This window comes from Geotrypetes seraphini, chromosome 8, assembly GCF_902459505.1.
Source record: "Geotrypetes seraphini chromosome 8, aGeoSer1.1, whole genome shotgun sequence".
Classification (NCBI taxonomy): Eukaryota; Metazoa; Chordata; class Amphibia; order Gymnophiona; family Dermophiidae; genus Geotrypetes; species Geotrypetes seraphini.
In genome coordinates, this window is record NC_047091.1 from 117,687,209 (window position 1) to 117,704,469 (window position 17,261).

Below are 17,261 nucleotides of genomic sequence, written 5' to 3' on the forward strand. Positions count from 1 at the left end.
CCGATCTGATGATGTTGATTGTAGATACGATTCAAGAGGTTACTCAAGAAGTTACAACACAGGCCACACTTATTCACGACGAAATTCGCAAAGAACCAGATTCTTTTCAATCCTTACAAGATAGCTTACCAGCTATCCAGTTATCTTTAGATCAATTGAGGACTAAGATCAGGGCATCTAAAATTAAGAAATTTCAACGAGATGCCGATGACTATACTAAGGGCAATGTATACTCGTGGTTGACATTTAGGGATACCACACAGCAATCTACCAAAACACAGTCATATACTCATTTGGATACAGGCTCCAGTAGTGGGTCGGAAGATTCCAGCGTTAGATCCAAGTCACCGGTTTTTTTACCCAGGGGGGGCCGGAGCAGACAACGAAGACAGAGGGGCGGAAGACAGAACAACAGGGGAACCAACAGGGCACAATATTCCAACTTAAATCCAACATCTCGTCCTCAAACCAGATCGTCAGGACCGATCGATGCATAGTTAATAATCTTTCGGGGATTGCGTTGTCGGCGGATCAGTTGAGTGTGCTGAATAAGGGACTGTCATTTGTTCCTTTATGCCGCTACGATCCTTTTATCACACGCAGTAATATCGAACGGTTCATTAGGACGCTTCAGATCAAGCTATTTTTTCAGAAACAACCCTTGACCACGGTTTCCTCTATCTTTAAAGCCCCTTCAAAATGGATCCCCCCGGGTCCTTTAGATCCAGCTATTCATATTTTTCGTGACCTTATATTTAAAGACCTTGAAACGTTGGAGAAGTCTGAGATAGGACACACCCGTAGGTACTCTAATTTAACTACCAATGAAAGGGCCGCCCTCACGGCTTTGAGCAAGGACACTCAGTGTGTTATAAAACCGGCAGACAAAGGCGGCTCCATTGTCATATTAAGTACCCACCAATATTTGACTGAAGTTCATAGGCAACTATCAGATAGGCATGTTTACACTCCACTTTCAGGGGATCCTACAGAGTCCTTGGTTTCCACCATAGGATCTATAGTAGATAATGCTTATGCAGAAGGTCAATTAACAAAAGCTGAGTCCAAATTTCTTAAATCTACTTCTCCTAAACGTCCCACGTTTTACATAGTTCCAAAGATCCACAAGCCGGCCAGGCCTCCCCCTGGTAGGCCCATTGTGTCCCTCAGAGGCACAGTTCTGGAGCCTTTATCCAAATTCATTGACTGGTTCCTCAAGCCACAAGTGATTAGTGCTAGGTCTTATCTTAAAGATACCACTCATTTTTTAGCTAGTATTGCTGACCTTACTGATATTCAGGACACTCATATATTAGTTACTATGGATTTGGAATCTCTTTATTCCAATATTCCTCAGTCAGCAGCTCTTGAATTGATCTCCAGAATCTTCATGCAGGACATTCATCACGAACGAGTCAGAGCTGATTTTCTCATTCAACTTGCCCAACTAGTATTGAACCATAATTATTTTCAGTTTGACCAACAGTTTTATTTACAGACACACGGAGTAGCGATGGGCACGGCTGCTGCCCCTAGCATCGCTAATTTATACGTTTCTTGTTTTGAGCAGCGTTATTTATATGCTTCAATTTGGTTTTCATACATCAAGATGTGGCGTCGATTCATCGACGACGTCTTCTGTATATGGACTGGTCCTGCAGATTTATTACCACATTTCCTTGACTGGCTTAATTCGCTGGATCCCAATTTGAGATTTACCATGGAATCCAGCGTCAACCAAATATCGTTTTTGGATGTGAGTGTCATTAAATCAGGACACTCTTTAGTTACCACTATATATAGAAAGCCAGTTGAGGTTAATAATTACCTGGACTACACCAGTTGTCATCCGACCAAACTGAAACAGTCACTTCCCACGAGCCAGTTTTTAAGGGTCAGGAGGATATGCACTGATATAAACGAATTTCGTAAACAGGCACGGAAGCTATTCTCCAGATTTCAAGAGAGGGGATACCCTTATCGGGTCCTACAAAAGGCTTATCATCGGGCCCTATATGCCAACAGGGACCTGTTACTTTCCACCAATACCCCCACTCAAGGTGATTCTGGGATTACTTGTGTTCTGGGATTTTCGGAACATGCTAAGAGGGTTGCCTGGAGCATTCGCAGACATTGGCACATTCTCCAGTTACACCCCATTTTTTATGACTTTCCCCGGATTGCATTTTCCCGAGCCAGGAATTTAGCGGACCACTTGGTTCACTCAAATTACTCCAGCAGTGTAGTGACATCTAGTCATACAGGCAAGCACACTAAGTGCAATGAAGCATGTGACATTTGCAAACTTACCATCGAGGGACGGAGCTGGCAACATCCCAGCACTAATAGATGTTATAAACTTAAATCAGTCACTACCTGCAGGTCTAAGTGGGTCGTGTATGTTATAATATGTCCCTGCGACCTGATGTACGTAGGACGAACACAGAGAGCAGTTAGGACCCGCTTAATAGAACATCGATCACGCATTCATACTCAATCTATGAATGCTCCTATAGTGCCTCATTGTATATTGGTCAATCACTCCTTTCAAGACTTACGCTGGTTCATTATAGAGCAGGCGTTTGAGGACTTCCAAGGGGACAAACTAATCTGGCTCCAGCGCAGGGAACAATTTTGGATTTTTGAACTCCAAACTTTGTCTCCAAAAGGTCTGAACGATTATATTGAATGGCAACATACTTACTGACTTTGGAAGCAAGTGCAGTTTATATTTACATCATGATGTTCATGATTGTTTTTTCCGATGATCTCTGACCAGCTGACGGCGTCAGCTGACTTTTTCCACCTATCATTTTTGAGTCTGCAGTTTAAATCGGAGGCGTCCTCTCCGGTTTAGTGCCATTTCCTCCTTGCTTTACCAGCTTTATCAACAAATTTGAAATATCCAGCGCAGTCCAGTTCCTGAGGAAGGGGGTGTACACCCCCAAAACGGAGTCCCGTTGGACGAAGACACTGCCTGCTGACTGCATACACACGGAGAAGCTAAGTCCTTCCAGTTGTGTTCTTTTGCTCGGTTAGATTTGGACACTAATTTTCCTTTTGGCCCCCAGATTAGGGGAAAGAGATGAACTCTATCTTTATTTATATTTGATGTGTGTTTTTTCAATTATTGTTTTTCACACATAGCACTTTTTGTTGTGCACATTAGTTGTTCACACGGAGAGAGCCCAGGGATGTTTCGCAGTTAACACTTTTCTGAGTGTAAACCCGCGGCAGCTTGTCCCTGGATGTTCCAGGGGTTGCTGTGTGACTGAGGGTTCTCCCGTTAAATATTATAAATTAAAGCACAGTTCTAGTAATTTGTAGACTTCATCTCCTTCCCTTAATCATTTTGCCTTCTTGGGGTGAGGGAGGGTTTTAGATTTTTGTATACTTATACCTCCACTCTTTAAAGGGTTCTATTTTTTGTTCTGAGGGCATTTTAAGTAAACATAAGGCTAGATTGACTGACTTGGAAATACAATTTTAAGACCAACTATGTTAAACATTTTTTCTTGTTTTGTATCTATAGAAGCAATGTTTCTTATTGTATCTGGCCCTAAGTGTTGATCCATGCCACCTTCCTACATAATCTGAATAGTGTTGACATCATCTTGGTGGTATTCTGTTGAACAATTGACTTGGTGGAATCTGTTGCTGGAGGATGCGGTCAAGTCAACAAATATAGGCCCCCTTTTATCAAGCTGTGGTAGAGCGTTTTAGTGAGGGCTGGCGAGGTAAATGTTCCAACACTCATAGGAATTGAATGAGCATTGGAGCATTTACCTTGCTGGCCCACACTGAAATGCTCTATCACAGCTTGATAAAAGGGGGGCATAGTAGGATTCAAGAGGTTTGGGCGGGTTCCAGGGAGGAAAATTTAATGAAAATTTATTAGCGAGTTAAACTTGGGAGAGCATTGTCTTGACCTCTGCAAATGAACTATGAGAAATCCAATATCAGGATATTGGTTTATAGCAGTAAATAATCATATTTGGAAATGTTGTCTTTCTCATCAGGGAGGCTGCTGGCATCTTAAGTGTCTAATTTTTCAAAAAATAATTTACCTGTGGCCTTATTTTATTAAAAAAAACAGCCTCCCCCCAAAAAAAATAACAAACCAACCAAACAAAAAACCCAGATCTTTTGTAGCAAGTTCTCATAGAGCTGTGCTTTTCTGATCAGTCACAAAATCTGGGTGTCTTGGATTTGAAGAGCCAACAGTAAATGTTCCTTCATTGTCATAATTGGAGAGGTCATTACAAGGAGCACTTTATACTTAAGAAGCTAGATGGTGACATTTATCCATGAGTCCCTGATCCAAGTTACTTGGCCTCTCTTAATATCTTCCTTTGGGAAGGAAGAGTCTGCAAGAGATAGGTCATCATCACTACTGTGGTAGTGTGCGCGCGTGCGTTAAATTTATATTAACTCCATTCCACTCAAAGTTGGCTACACATGTATCTTTCTCTATCCTGTGGAACAATTTGAGGGAACCAGCACTAATAATTCTGCCCTATTTTAAGTTAAGATTGACAACATATAATTTCCTCCAGTTTTTGACGCTACCTTTAGTGGGTGATTGTACTGTAATTGAAAGTATTTTCCTTTTATGCTGTCTTTGAACCATTGTGAATGTCTTGTTAACCGCTTAGTTATAGGCGGTCTAGAAATTTTAGAAAAAAAAAATCATCTAGACCTGTAGGTGCCTGTTCATTGGACCAGCATGTCCACCATTTGGGCATATATGGTGATTGGAGGGGAGGGGAAGCCTCACTAGAGTTTTCATGTTAATTTAAAGATGTTGAAAATCTGATGTGGTTAGAACACCACACCCTATAGTTATTAGGAAGACACATGCACAGTGATTTCATAAATCTTCCCCAACGAAGAAGAACTTTTGCAAGCGTGTTTTAACTCCACATTATTACTTCTATTAATAGTGCTGATGTTCTGGTAATCCTGCTCTTTGTGCCTGAACTTAGAAATAATATTTACTGCCTTTGGCCCTAGCATTGAGAGAGAAAAAAAGAAAGGCACTCATTAACCACACCGTGTGTATCAGCAGTACAATGTTGACTTCAGGACTGCTGAGCACTTTATAGTATGACACTACCTTTCTTGGTACATTCACAAAAGAATGTGTATATGGCACTGGGAGCAAAGAGGAAGCATCCAGGTGCTCTGAATAATGGAGTTAAGTTAGTGAACTTTGCCTTTCATATTATACTAAATTTATAGAGAGATGCAGTAGCCTTTGTTCTTGTGTATAAGAGAAGTGGTCTAGGATAAGTTTGAACAATTTCAGGAATTTGTTTTCACTAAGGTCCACTTTTATGAAGCTGCATTAGAGGTTTTTAGCATAAGCCAGCGCAGTTAAATGCACCAATGCTCATATGAGCGTCAGAACATGTACCTTACTGCCCACGCTAAAAATCTCTTGCACATCTTCATAAAAGAGAGGAGGGTAAATAAATTGTCCTGTAGTCATCTGTGCTGTTTGTGCCTGACAACCTGTTTTTGTTCTTTTACAGTGGTTGATATCACAACAAGTATCCTTTTTTATTCCCCTTGAAATTGTCCAGTTCATATTCATTAGGGCTCCTTTTATGAAGGTGCGCTAACGGTTTTAGCGCACGCACCGGATTAGTGTGCGCTAACCGAAAAACTACCGCCTGCTCAAGAGGAGGCGGTAGCGGCTAGCATGCACAGCATTTTAGCGCGCATCATTCCGCGCGTTAAGGCCCTAACGCGCCTTCGTAAAAGGAGCCCTTAGTTTCATTGCTAATATCTGAGCTTGAAATGCTTGAATCATAAGCATGATAGAACTCTGTGTCACCTTTAAACTGTCTTCTAGTTGTAGTTCATGAGACTCTGTGGCAGTGTATAAATTGCTGAGCAGCCACTGGCAGGGTTCTGATTTCCTTAACCAGATGTTCCTAGATTTCACAGTTTGAAGATGTGAAGTTTGAAGCAGCAAGCCTTCTGTCTGAATTGTACTGTCAGGAGGTAAGGTGTGTGCCAGAATCTCCTTGCAAAAGTGGACAGGAGATCCCTCATGAGTCAAATTAGAGGGGGTTTAGTAGTTTGTTTTTGATATTTGGATGGTAGTTCTGTGACAGTGCACCTATTAGGAGCCTGTTTTATAAAGAATGATAGATGTCAGTGGGGGTTTTTTTTTTTTTAAATAGAATATTAGCGTAACAGATCAAATACACCCAAAGGATCACCCGATACTCCTCGACGTTGCTGTTTGTCTGCCCATAATCGATTAACCACATGACGCAAGTGTTTCAAAAACTTATGATCATGCAAACTCGCAGTCAAAGACTTCAATTGGGCTCCACTAACTTGTGTTCCTGTCCCATGCATACCCTGGGCCCCATGCACCCGCGTACCTAATGCAGCACCTAGCGCATGTACAATATCAGAAAATAACTCACCATCAGGACCCCGGGAGCTGACATCTTGAGAACCACTCGCCATCGCCTCCAGTCCTCCAGACGAATCCACAGTCTCCCTAGGACCAGCCGCAGCACCCATCTGCAACACAGACCGACGGTGTTGAGAAGGTCCAGAACCAGTAGCCGCTCTGGAGGTCCGTCGCTCGCCAAATCCTCTGGTTTGAAACGCCTGACATCCTCTGCCACGCAAAGGAGGTCTCCCCCTACTCTGTCCCAAAGCTCTACCCCGACCCCTGTCAACCCACCTCACTGAAGCCCTTCCCCTACTCCCTCCTCGCACAACATGCTGTGCCTGCTGCTTCCTAGGAGCCATCCCCTGACCAAACAAAATACCCACCCAATTACCACACCCCAAACACAAACCCAACCGTGTATCAGTATCAGGAACAAGCCCCCTTCAATGTGAGAAGCAGTTCCAACCTAACCCAACACCCCCCCCCCCCCTTTGCAGAAGAAAAGCAGTCACACGAAAATCCCACACACACTAACCAAACCTACCTTCAATCATAAGCCGGGTGCTGGAAACCTGATATTAGCCCTGCTCACCTTCAAACTACGCCTCCACCAGGCCCAAGAAAGCCGGCACATTCAGCCTCCACACTCAGCCACAAGTACTTACACCAGCCATGGTGTAAATACTTGTGCCTAAATTTACAGCAAAGAGCCAATTTAAACAAAATGTTTGCCCAAGATTTACAAAAAGCCGCAAGGTGTGGCTTCTCTCCCTCCAACCCCTTGCAGGTCTCTACCTCTCATCCCTCTCTCCTGCCCCAATAATTTAATCTCCCCCCCAACCCCACAATTCCCCCCCTCCCGGGCCTACTGAGGTACTTGGTGGTCCAGTGGGAATCTTTGTGACAGGAACGCAGCCTTCTTGCAGCTGCCTTCTAAAATTGCTGCTGTGACCTCTCAGCAGCTCGCAGTACTACAGGAAATGCAAGCAGCTGTGAGAGTTCATGGTAGATATTTTAAAAGGCAACCCCAAGAAGGCAGAAGTGAGAAGGCTGCGCTCCTGCCACAAAGACCCTTGCTGGACTCCAGGTGCCTTGGTAGGCCTGGGAGGGGGATTAAAGGGTTGGAGCCAGGAGAGCCGTAGCCACATACATACATACATACAAGAAGAGCCGCAAGTTGCTGACCCCTGGCCTAGTAGTAGTTAAAACTTTATTAGTCTTTCAGAAAATGATTTCTACGAGCAAAGCAAGCACGATGATTTCTACGAGCAAAGCAAGCACGATTGTTCACAGGAAAACAGAACAGTGGCTCAAAAAATTGTAATTGTAGGCAAAAGAAGCAATAATGCAATTCTCCCCCAACTAAAGAACTGAATATATATCAGTCCCTTTTACTAAGGTGTGCACCTTAGTAAAAGGGCCCCAAAATTTAAAATAATTAAATTGAGAAAAAAATCATTTATAAGTACACCTGCAATACTAAATGCTAGGGTATCATCCCTTCTTTCTCTATATATATTAATTTATCCCAGGACAAGCAGGCAGGTATTCTCACATATGGGTGACGTCATCCGATGAAGCCCCGATGCGGACGCCTCACAAGCAGACTTGCTTGAAGAAACTAGAAGTTTCGAGTCGCCCTCACCGCGCATGCGCGAGTGCCTTCCTGCCCAGCACAGGGTGCGTCTCCTCAGTTCTTAGTTTTCCGCGGAGCCGAGAAGTCCGTCTTTGACTCTGCGTTCAACTTTGTTCTCTTTTGCCTTCTCTACAACCGCGGTTGGTGTTTTTTCTTCACGAATCGCTGTTTTATTTTGCTTTTGACTTATATGGATAACTACATGCATTTTGAGTTTCAAGAAGTCATTGCTTCTTTTTCTCAGTTACGTCTCCATCTCCTGCAATCATCTTACAATGCCTTTGAGTTATCTGCCCGAGCGGCTGCTTGCTCTGTGGCTATGTGTCGTCTTGCATGGCTTCGTACCATTGACATGGACCCTAACCTTCAAGACCGCTTGGCTAACATTCCTTGTCAAGGCAATGACCTCTTTGACGAGTCAATTGAGGCGGCCACTAAAAAATTATTTGACCATGAAAAATCATTTGTTTCAATCGTCAGATATAAACCAAAGCCAGCTCCTGCCAAGCCTGCACGCCCTGCTGTCATCTATCAAAGGCGTTTTGCTCCAAAGCCGGCTCCTTATACTCACTCTCCTTTGAAAAAACAGCCACCTCAGAAGCAACAGAAATCCCAACCTTCTGCACCTAAGGCTTCTCAGCCTTTTTGACTGTTTACACCAGAGCATAACCTCCACCGTTCTGTCTCTGTCTCCTTTTCCCCCTATAGGAGGTCATCTCCATCCGACCTCTGGGTGCTTACCATCATCAGGGAGGGATTCTCTCTTCATTTCACTCAGGTTCCTCCAGAACTTCCTCCAAGAGAGTATCCTTCCAATCCATCCCAGACCGCCCTTCTTCTTCAGGAAGCTCAAGCTCTGCTTCGTCTTCATGCCATCGAACCAGTTCCTTTGGACCAACAGACCAGGGGTTTATATTCCCATTTCTTCCTTGTTCCGAAGAAGACGGGCGATCTGCGACCCATTCTGGATCTCAGGGCTCTCAACAAATTTCTAGTCAAAGAAAAGTTTTGAATGTTGTCCCTGGCATCCCTTTATCCCCTCCTCGAGCATAACGATTGGTTATGCTCTCTGGATCTCAAGGAGGCCTACATTCATATTCCCATCCATCCGGCCTCCTGTCAATACCTCAGATTTCGGGTGGGGAATCTGCATTACCAATACAGAGTTCTACCTTTCGGCCTGGCCTCGTCTCCCAGAGTGTTCACCAAGTGTCTGGTAGTGGTAGCCGCAGCTCTACGGAATCATGGTCTTCAGGTATTTCCCTACCTAGACGACTGGCTCATCAAAGATTCCACATCTCAAGGGGTTATTGTAGCGACCCAACGGACTACCTGGTTCCTACAAAGTTTGGGATTCGAAATCAACTTTCCCAATCTCAACTTCAACCCTCTCAGAATCTACAATTTATTGGAGCTGTTCTGGACACTGTCCAACTCAGAGCATTTCTTCCACAACAACGTCTGGAAGCTCTGCTTCACCTCTGTCACTCAGTGTCTTCCCTCTCTTCCATCTTTGCGAGACACATGATGGTGCTTCTGGGTCACATGGCCTCCACAGTACACGTGATTCCTTTAGCCAGACTTCACCTCAGAATTCCTCAGTGGACCCTGGCATCTCAATGGACGCAGGTTTGCGATCCTCTTTCTCGACACATCACAGTCACTCCTTCTTTGAAGAAGTCTCTCCGTTGGTGGATGCTCTCTTCCAATCTTTCCAGAGGCTTGTTTTTTCAAACACCCCCTCATCAGAAGGTCTTCACGACAGACTCGTCGACCTACGCTTTGGGCGCTCATCTCGATGGTCTCCGTACTCAAGGCCTCTGAACCAGTACAGATTATCAGTGTCATATCAATCAGTTGGAACTCAGAGCGATCCTCAAAGCTCTCCATGCTTTTCAACATCTCCTTCACGACACAGTATTCCTCGTCCGCACGGACAACCAAGTCGCCATGTATTATGTCAACAAACAGGGAGGGACAGGGTCTGCCTCCCTTTTTCAAGAAGCTCTGGAAGTTTGGGACTGGGCAATCCGTCACAACACCTTCCTCAAAGCTGTCTACATTCAAGGGGCTCAGAATTGCTTGGGGACAACTTGAGTCGTCTCCTGCAACCTCACGAATGGACTCTCCATTCCTCGTCTCTTCATCACATTTTCTCACAGTGGAGAATGCCTCAGATAGACCTCTTTGCAGCTCCCCATAACTATAAACTGCCTCAGTTCTGCTCCAGAATATACTCTCCTCACCGCCTCGAGGCAGATGCTTTTCTTCTGGAATGGACGAATCTTTTCCTCTACGCATTTCCTCCATTCCCTCTCATTCTCAAGACTCTAGTCAAATTGAAGAACGATCATGTCACCATGATTCTAATCGCTCCCGGTGGCCGAGACAACCATGGTACTCCCTTCTACTTCAACTCAGCAGCAGGGAGCAATATCTTCTACAAGTTTTTCCTTCTCTGCTTACACAGAGTCAAGGATCTCTGCTTCATCCTAACCTGCAGTCTCTACACCTGACAGCCTGGTACCTCTCAACATAACCCTTCTTCAGTTTTCTCAATCTGTAAGAGATGTTTTAGAAGCTTCTAGAAAGCTTACCACTAGACAATGCTATCACCAAAAATGGACTAGATTTTCTACATGGTGTTCTTCTCATCATAAGGAGCCTCAGCATTCCTCCTTATCTTCTGTTTTGGACTATCTTTTGCACTTATCCAATTCTGGCCTCAAGTCTACATCCATACGAGTCCATCTCAGTGCAATTGCGGCTTTTCATCAGCCTATTGAAGGGAAACCCCTCTCTGCTCATTCGGTGGTTTCCAGATTCATGAAAGGACTTTTCAATGTCAAACCTCCTCTCAAACCGCCTCCTGTGGTTTGGGACCTCAATATTGTTCTTTCTCAACTCATGAAGCCTCCATTTGAACCAATTGATAAGGCTCATCTGAAGTATCTCACTTGGAAAGTGGTGTTTCTCATTGCCCTCACTTCTGCTCGACGAGTCAGTGAGCTACAAGCTTTAGTTACTGACCCGCCATTCACTGTGTTCCATCATGATAAGGTGGTTCTTCGTACTCATCTGAAATTCCTACCTAAAGTGGTCTCAGAATTTCATCTCAACCAATCCATCGTGCTTCCAATTTTTTCCAAAAGCTCATTCTCATCCTGGAGAATCAGCTCTTCATACGCTGGACTGTAAATGTGCTTTGGCCTTCTACTTGGAACGCACCAAACCACACAGAACTGCTCCTCAACTTTTTGTTTCTTTCGACCCCAATAAGTTGGGACATCCAATTTCTAAGCACACCATCTCCAGCTGGATGGCGGCTTGTATCTCATTCTGCTATGCCCAGGCTGGATTACCCCTTCACAGTAAAGTCATAGCCTATAAAGTCAGAGCAATGGCGGCTTCCGTAGCTTTCCTCAGATCTACACCTATTGAGGACATTTGCAATGCTGCTACTTGGTCCTTGGTTCATACCTTCACTTCTCACTATTGTCTGGATGCTTTCTCCAGACGGGATGGACAGTTTGGCCAAACAGTATTACAAAATTTAATCTCCTAAGTTGCCAACACTCCCACCATCCCATTCTGGTTAGCTTGGAGGTCACCCATATGTGAGAATACCTGCCTGCTTGTCCTTGGATAAAGCACAGTTACTTACCGTAACAGGTGTTATCCAGGGACAGCAGGCAGCTATTCTCATAACCCACCCACCTCCCCTGGTTGGCTTCTCTGCTAGCTATCTGAACTGAGGAGATGCGCCCTGTGCTGGACGGGAAGACACTCGCGCATTCGCGGTGCGGGCGACTCGAAACTTCTAGTTTCTTCCAAGTTTCCAAGTTTATTATAAGATCTGATTAATCGCCTATTCCAGATTCTAAGTGATGTACAGCTAAAAATTACAAAGTTAGGGGAAACATACATGACTAACATAATTAATATTAAACATATTAAAATATCGTAAAAATACATAACATAAAATAGCATGACTAAATATAACTAACAAGACTGTTTTACATACATGATCAAATAAAGGGAAAGTTATAGGAATAAATACAATTAAATATAAAAGAAACAATTAAGGTAAAATAACATTGGGAAAAGGGGAAGAAATTTAATATAAAATATTAAAAACGAAAACAATTCAGTTAATCACTAAAAGCGTCTTTAAAAAGGAAGCCCTTAAGTTTGCTCTTAAATTTATCAAGAATTCTTTCTTCTCTTAGGTAAATTGACAGGGCATTCCAAGCTAGGGGAGCCGTAACTGAGAAAATAGAATGACGTCATGTGCTAATAACTTTTGAAGAAGGAACAACCAATAGATGTTGTTCTGTTGAACGTAATACTCTCGAAGTGCTATAGGGAATTAAAACTTTATAAATAAATGCTGGGATTTTGAAAATTATGGATTTGAGAGTGAGCAAACAAGTCTGCTTGTGAGGCGTCCGCATTGGGGCTCCGTCAGATGAAATCACCCATATGGGCGAATAGCTGCCTGCTGTCCCTGGATAACACTTGTTGCGGTAAGTAACTGTGCTTTAGGGGTTGATTCTATAAACAGCGCCTAAAAAAATGTCACTGGCCTTGTGTAAATCACAGGTGTCATTTACAGAATTGTGGCTAGTGCACCTATGTAAAAACTTAGGTGCCTGAAATGTAGGCAAGGGTTTTAAAGGCCTACATTTTATCCCAGGACAAGTAGGCAGCATATTCTCCACATGTGGGTGACATCATCTACGGAGCCCCGAACGGACACTCTTGCAAGCAAACTTGCTTGAAGATCTTCAAGCTTGTGAAAGTACCGTGCATGTGCGGGTGCCTTCTCACTCGAGCTAGGGGGCGCGTCTCCACCTGGGACACCTGGCCTCCACCGTGCATGTGACATCTTTTGCCAGACTTCATCTTCGCGTTCCGCTGTGGACCCTGGCTTCGCAGTGGCATCAGGTTTGCGATCCGGTTTCCGCCAGGATCGCGGTGACTCCTTCCTTGAAGCGATCTCTCCACTAGTGGCTGCGCTGTTCCAATCTTTCCAGAGGTTTTCTGTTGCACGCTCCTCCGGCGCAGAAGGTCTTGACGACCGACTCGTCCGCCTACGCATGGGGAGCTCACCTCGACGGCCTTCGGACGCAAGGGCCTTGGTCCAGTGGGGAGTGGCGCTGTCACATCAACCTATTGGAGCTTCGAGCCATTTTCAACACACTCAAAGCCTTTCTTCATCTGCTTCGAGACCATGTGGTCCTAGTCCGGACGGACAACCAGGTGGTCAGGCTCAGTCACCTGCTGCAACCTCACGAATGGTCTCTCAGTTTGTGGATTCTGCGTCAGGTGTTCAATCGGTGGGGGACCCCACAGATCTGTTTGCTTCCCCCCTAAATCACAAGCTGCCTTAATACTGCTCCAGGATCTATTCCCCACACCATCTCGAGGCAGATGCGTTCCTCCTGGACTAGGCAGGTCTGTTTCTCTATGCGTTCCCGCCCTTTCCTTTGATTCTGAAGACTCTAGTCACGTTCAAGTCTGCTCGCTACCATGATTCTCATAGCTCCTCGGTGGCCCTGGCAGCCCTGGTTCTCCCTGCTTCTTCAACTCAGTGCCAGGGAGCCTTTCCTTCTTCTGTTTTTTCTGTCTCTGCTTTCTCAGAGTCGGGGTTCTCTTCTGCATCCCAACCTGCAGTCCCTGCATTCGACGGCTTGGTTTCTCAGCCTCTGTCTAGTTCTCTCAATCTGTTTAGGATGTTTTCGACATCTAGGAAGCAGTCCACTCGACAGTGTTATTCTCAGAAGTGGACCAGGTTTTCCTCTTGGTGTTCGTCACTGAGCCTGGAGCCATGGTCTACCTTCTTGCCTTCTGTGCTTGATTATCTGTTGCACTTGTCCCGGTCTGGTCTCAAATTCACTTCTATTCGAGTCCACCTGAGTGACATTGCGGCTTTTCATCGGCCGCTTGAGGGGAAATCGCTTTCAACGTTCATCCTCCCCTCAAACCTCCTCCCGTGGTTTGGGATCTCAATGTTGTCCTTGCTCAGTTGATGAAGCCTCCTTTTGAACCTATCGATTGGGCTCATCTGAAGTATCTCACTTGGAAAGTGGTCTTTCTTGTTGCGCTCACGTCTGCCCGCAGAGTCAGTGAGCTGCAGGCTTTGGTTGCGGATCCGCCTTTCACCGTCTTTCATCACAATAAGGTGGTTCTCCACACCCATCCTAAATTTTTGCCTAAGGTGGTTTCAGATTTTCATCTCAACCAATCCATTGTTCTTCCTGTGTTTTTTCCTAAGCCCCATTCTCATCCTGGAGAGGTGGCTCTTCACACTCTTGACTCTAAGAGGGCGTTGGCTTTTTATCTGCAGCGCACTCAGACTCATTGGACTGCTCCTCAACTCTTCATATCTTTCGATCCGAATTGGTTGGGGCGTCCCGTATCCAAGTGCACCTTGTCCAAATGGTTGGCTGCTTGTATTTCTTTCTGCTATTCTCAGGCTGGTCTCCCGCTGCAGGGTCGGGTCACGGGGCATAAAGTCAGAGTGATGGCGGCGTCTGTTGCTTTCTTCAGGTCCACGCCTATTGAGGAGATCTGCAAGGCTGCCACATGGTCCTCGGTTCATACTTTCACCTCGCACTACTGTCTGGATACTTTCTCCAGGCGAGACGGCCAGTTTGTCCAGTCTGTGTTGCGTAATCTGTTATCCTAACTTGCTAACTTTCCCTCCTCCCTTTTTAGTTAGCTTGGAGGTCACCCACATGTGGAGAATATGCTACCTGCTTGTCCTGGCTAAATCACAGTTACTTACCGTAACAGGTGTTATCCAGGGACAGCAGGCAGATATTCTCATAACCCACCCACCTCCCTCGGGTTAGCTTCTTTGCTTGCTATCTGAACTGAGGCCACGAGTAGGAGACGTGCCCCATAGCTTGAGCGGGAAGGCACCCGCGCATGTGCAGTACTCTCACAAGCTTGAAGATCTTCAAGCAAGTTGCTTGCAAGAGTGTCCGATCAGGGCTCTGTAGATGATGTCACCCACATCTGTTATGGTAAGTAACTGTGCTATATTGTCAGTTGAACAGAGTTATAAAAGGTATATTCTTGATCCCAGGACAAGCAGGCAGCATATTCTCACGAATGGGTGACATCACCGATGGAGCCCCGGTATGGACCACTTTAAAAGTGCATCGCCACTTTAAATGTTTAGAAAGTTCACGATGGCCTGAACCGCGCATGCGTGAGTGCCTTCCTGTGCTACATAGGGCGAGCGGTCCCTCAGTTTCTTAGTTTCTGCGGAGCTAAGAAGTTGCTCATCAACAGCTGTTGGTATTTTTTCGCTGCCTTCTCGCTCACGTGGCTTATTTTCAGACTTTTCAGTCAGCATTTGTTTTTTCTTTTACTTTTGTTCTTTTTTCTAGTAAAAAAAAAATTTTTGCTTTCGCGGGTTCGGCCGGCATGGCCTGTTCCACTCCCCAAGCCTCGACCTTCAATTTTGCCGAGGCCATTTTTCCCTCTAATGTCCCATCCTCAAATAGGTTTTAAGAAGTGCGGACAGTGTGCTCGCCCTATTTCCATCACAGATCCACATCGTTGGTGTCTCCAGTGTCTTGAGGCCAGAGCATAGGGCCGAATCTTGTATTCGTTGGTCCTCCCTCCAGAAGTGGACCCTTAAGAATTGTCAGATTCAGCAACGTCTCCTCTTCAGTCCCGTTATGGAGGGTGATTTGACACCAGTACCGGCATCGGGGTCCACACCAAAATCAACATCGCAACATTCGACGTCGATGGAATCATCTTTGGTGTTGCATGCAGTAGGTAAGCTGGCTAAGAAGCCTTCCCCCACCCCTTCGGGACCTCGGGTCACTTTAGCAGTGAGCCAAGTCCTGCAGACCTTGAGGAGACCCAAAAAGCGCTCAGCTCCAATTGCAGTGTGTACCTTGACATCGGCCTCCTCAAAAAAGCCAGTGGTACTGGTGCATTCTCTCAAGCAGCAAATTAAGGAAAAGCTGCAGGAGGAGTTATGGGAGCAGTTACAGCTCTTACTCCCTGTCAGGGTGCCGCCGCCGGCTCTTCCAGTGCTCTTTCAGTAACAGGTCTGAGTCATCAATATTGGCACCGACTTTTCAAAAATCTTCATTGGTGCCGCCTCATTTGGTTAAAAAAACGGTGTCGGCACCGCTCCTCTTCACAAACATCCCCCGAGACGGTGTCAGTTAAATCGGGTAAGGCCTTGAAGAAGATGAAACATCTTGAACCATCAACACCTAGTGCTCAATACCGCCTTCCACCAACACAAGATTCTCTGGGGGGATTCTGAGGAGCCTCTTCTTTCTGATGATGAAATCTCTTCAGACCCTATTCACAAAACAGGTGAATCTTCTCAAGACCCTATTCACAAAACGGACAAGTTTTCTTTTCTCAATTTTTGAAAGACATGACTGACACTCTTTCTATACTCCTGGAAGCTGACTCTAAAAAGTCTAAGCAATTTTTGGATGCATTAGATTATGAGCAGCCACCTAAGGAGTTTCTGAGGCTCCCCCTCCATGACATCTTGTGGGAGACTTTTTACAAAAATTTAGAAACTCCTTTGTCCATCCCTGTGGCTCCTCTCAAACTTGATTCGCTCTATAGGGTAGTTCCCATACCAGGCTTTGACAAGTCTCAGCTGCCCTATGAATCTCTTTTGGTGGAGTCAGCTCTTTAAAAAATCTGCAGGGGCCAGTGTATATGCTTCCGTACCTCCTGGCAGAGAGGGTAAGGCAATGGACCACTTTGGCAAACGACTGTATCAAAATGCCATGCTTGCGAACCGTTCCCACAACTATGCCTTTCATTTTTCATTCTACCTAAAGCATTTGGTTAACCAAGTTGCTGCTTTAAAAAAATACTTACCTGACTGCACATTTCCTGCATTCCAACATTACATCTCTGACTTGCTCCAGATGTGCAAATATATGGTCCGCTCTATATATGACACTTTTGAGCTAACCTTACAGGCTGTGGCTATATCTGTGGCTATTCGATACCTAGCCTGGCTTAGGGTATCGGAGTTTGATGTGAACCATCAGGATCAGCTCACTAATGCTCGTTGTTTGGGTGATTAACTTTTGAAGCTTCCTTAGTCTCATCCCTTTGTAATTCCCTTTTCGGAAGTTCAGTGCCATGGCTGTAGTTCTGGATCGATGTTTCGCCCCTGTGTCCAGGTTGAAGCGGATTATATTG

The 17,261-nt window shown here is 45.1% G+C and overlaps 1 protein-coding gene across 2 annotated transcripts in view; it reads left to right on the forward strand.

Annotated features, from left to right (window-relative positions):
• The window catches only part of MAU2 (MAU2 sister chromatid cohesion factor), a 119,862-nt gene that overhangs the window by 8,550 nt on the left and 94,051 nt on the right, over window positions 1-17,261 (forward strand). For both annotated transcript variants that reach the window (XM_033954093.1, XM_033954092.1), the window contains exons 2-3: window positions 5,535-5,552; window positions 5,944-6,009. In XM_033954093.1, the coding sequence (XP_033809984.1) occupies window positions 5,535-5,552; window positions 5,944-6,009 (84 nt within the window). The remainder of the gene's footprint in view (window positions 1-5,534; window positions 5,553-5,943; window positions 6,010-17,261) is intronic.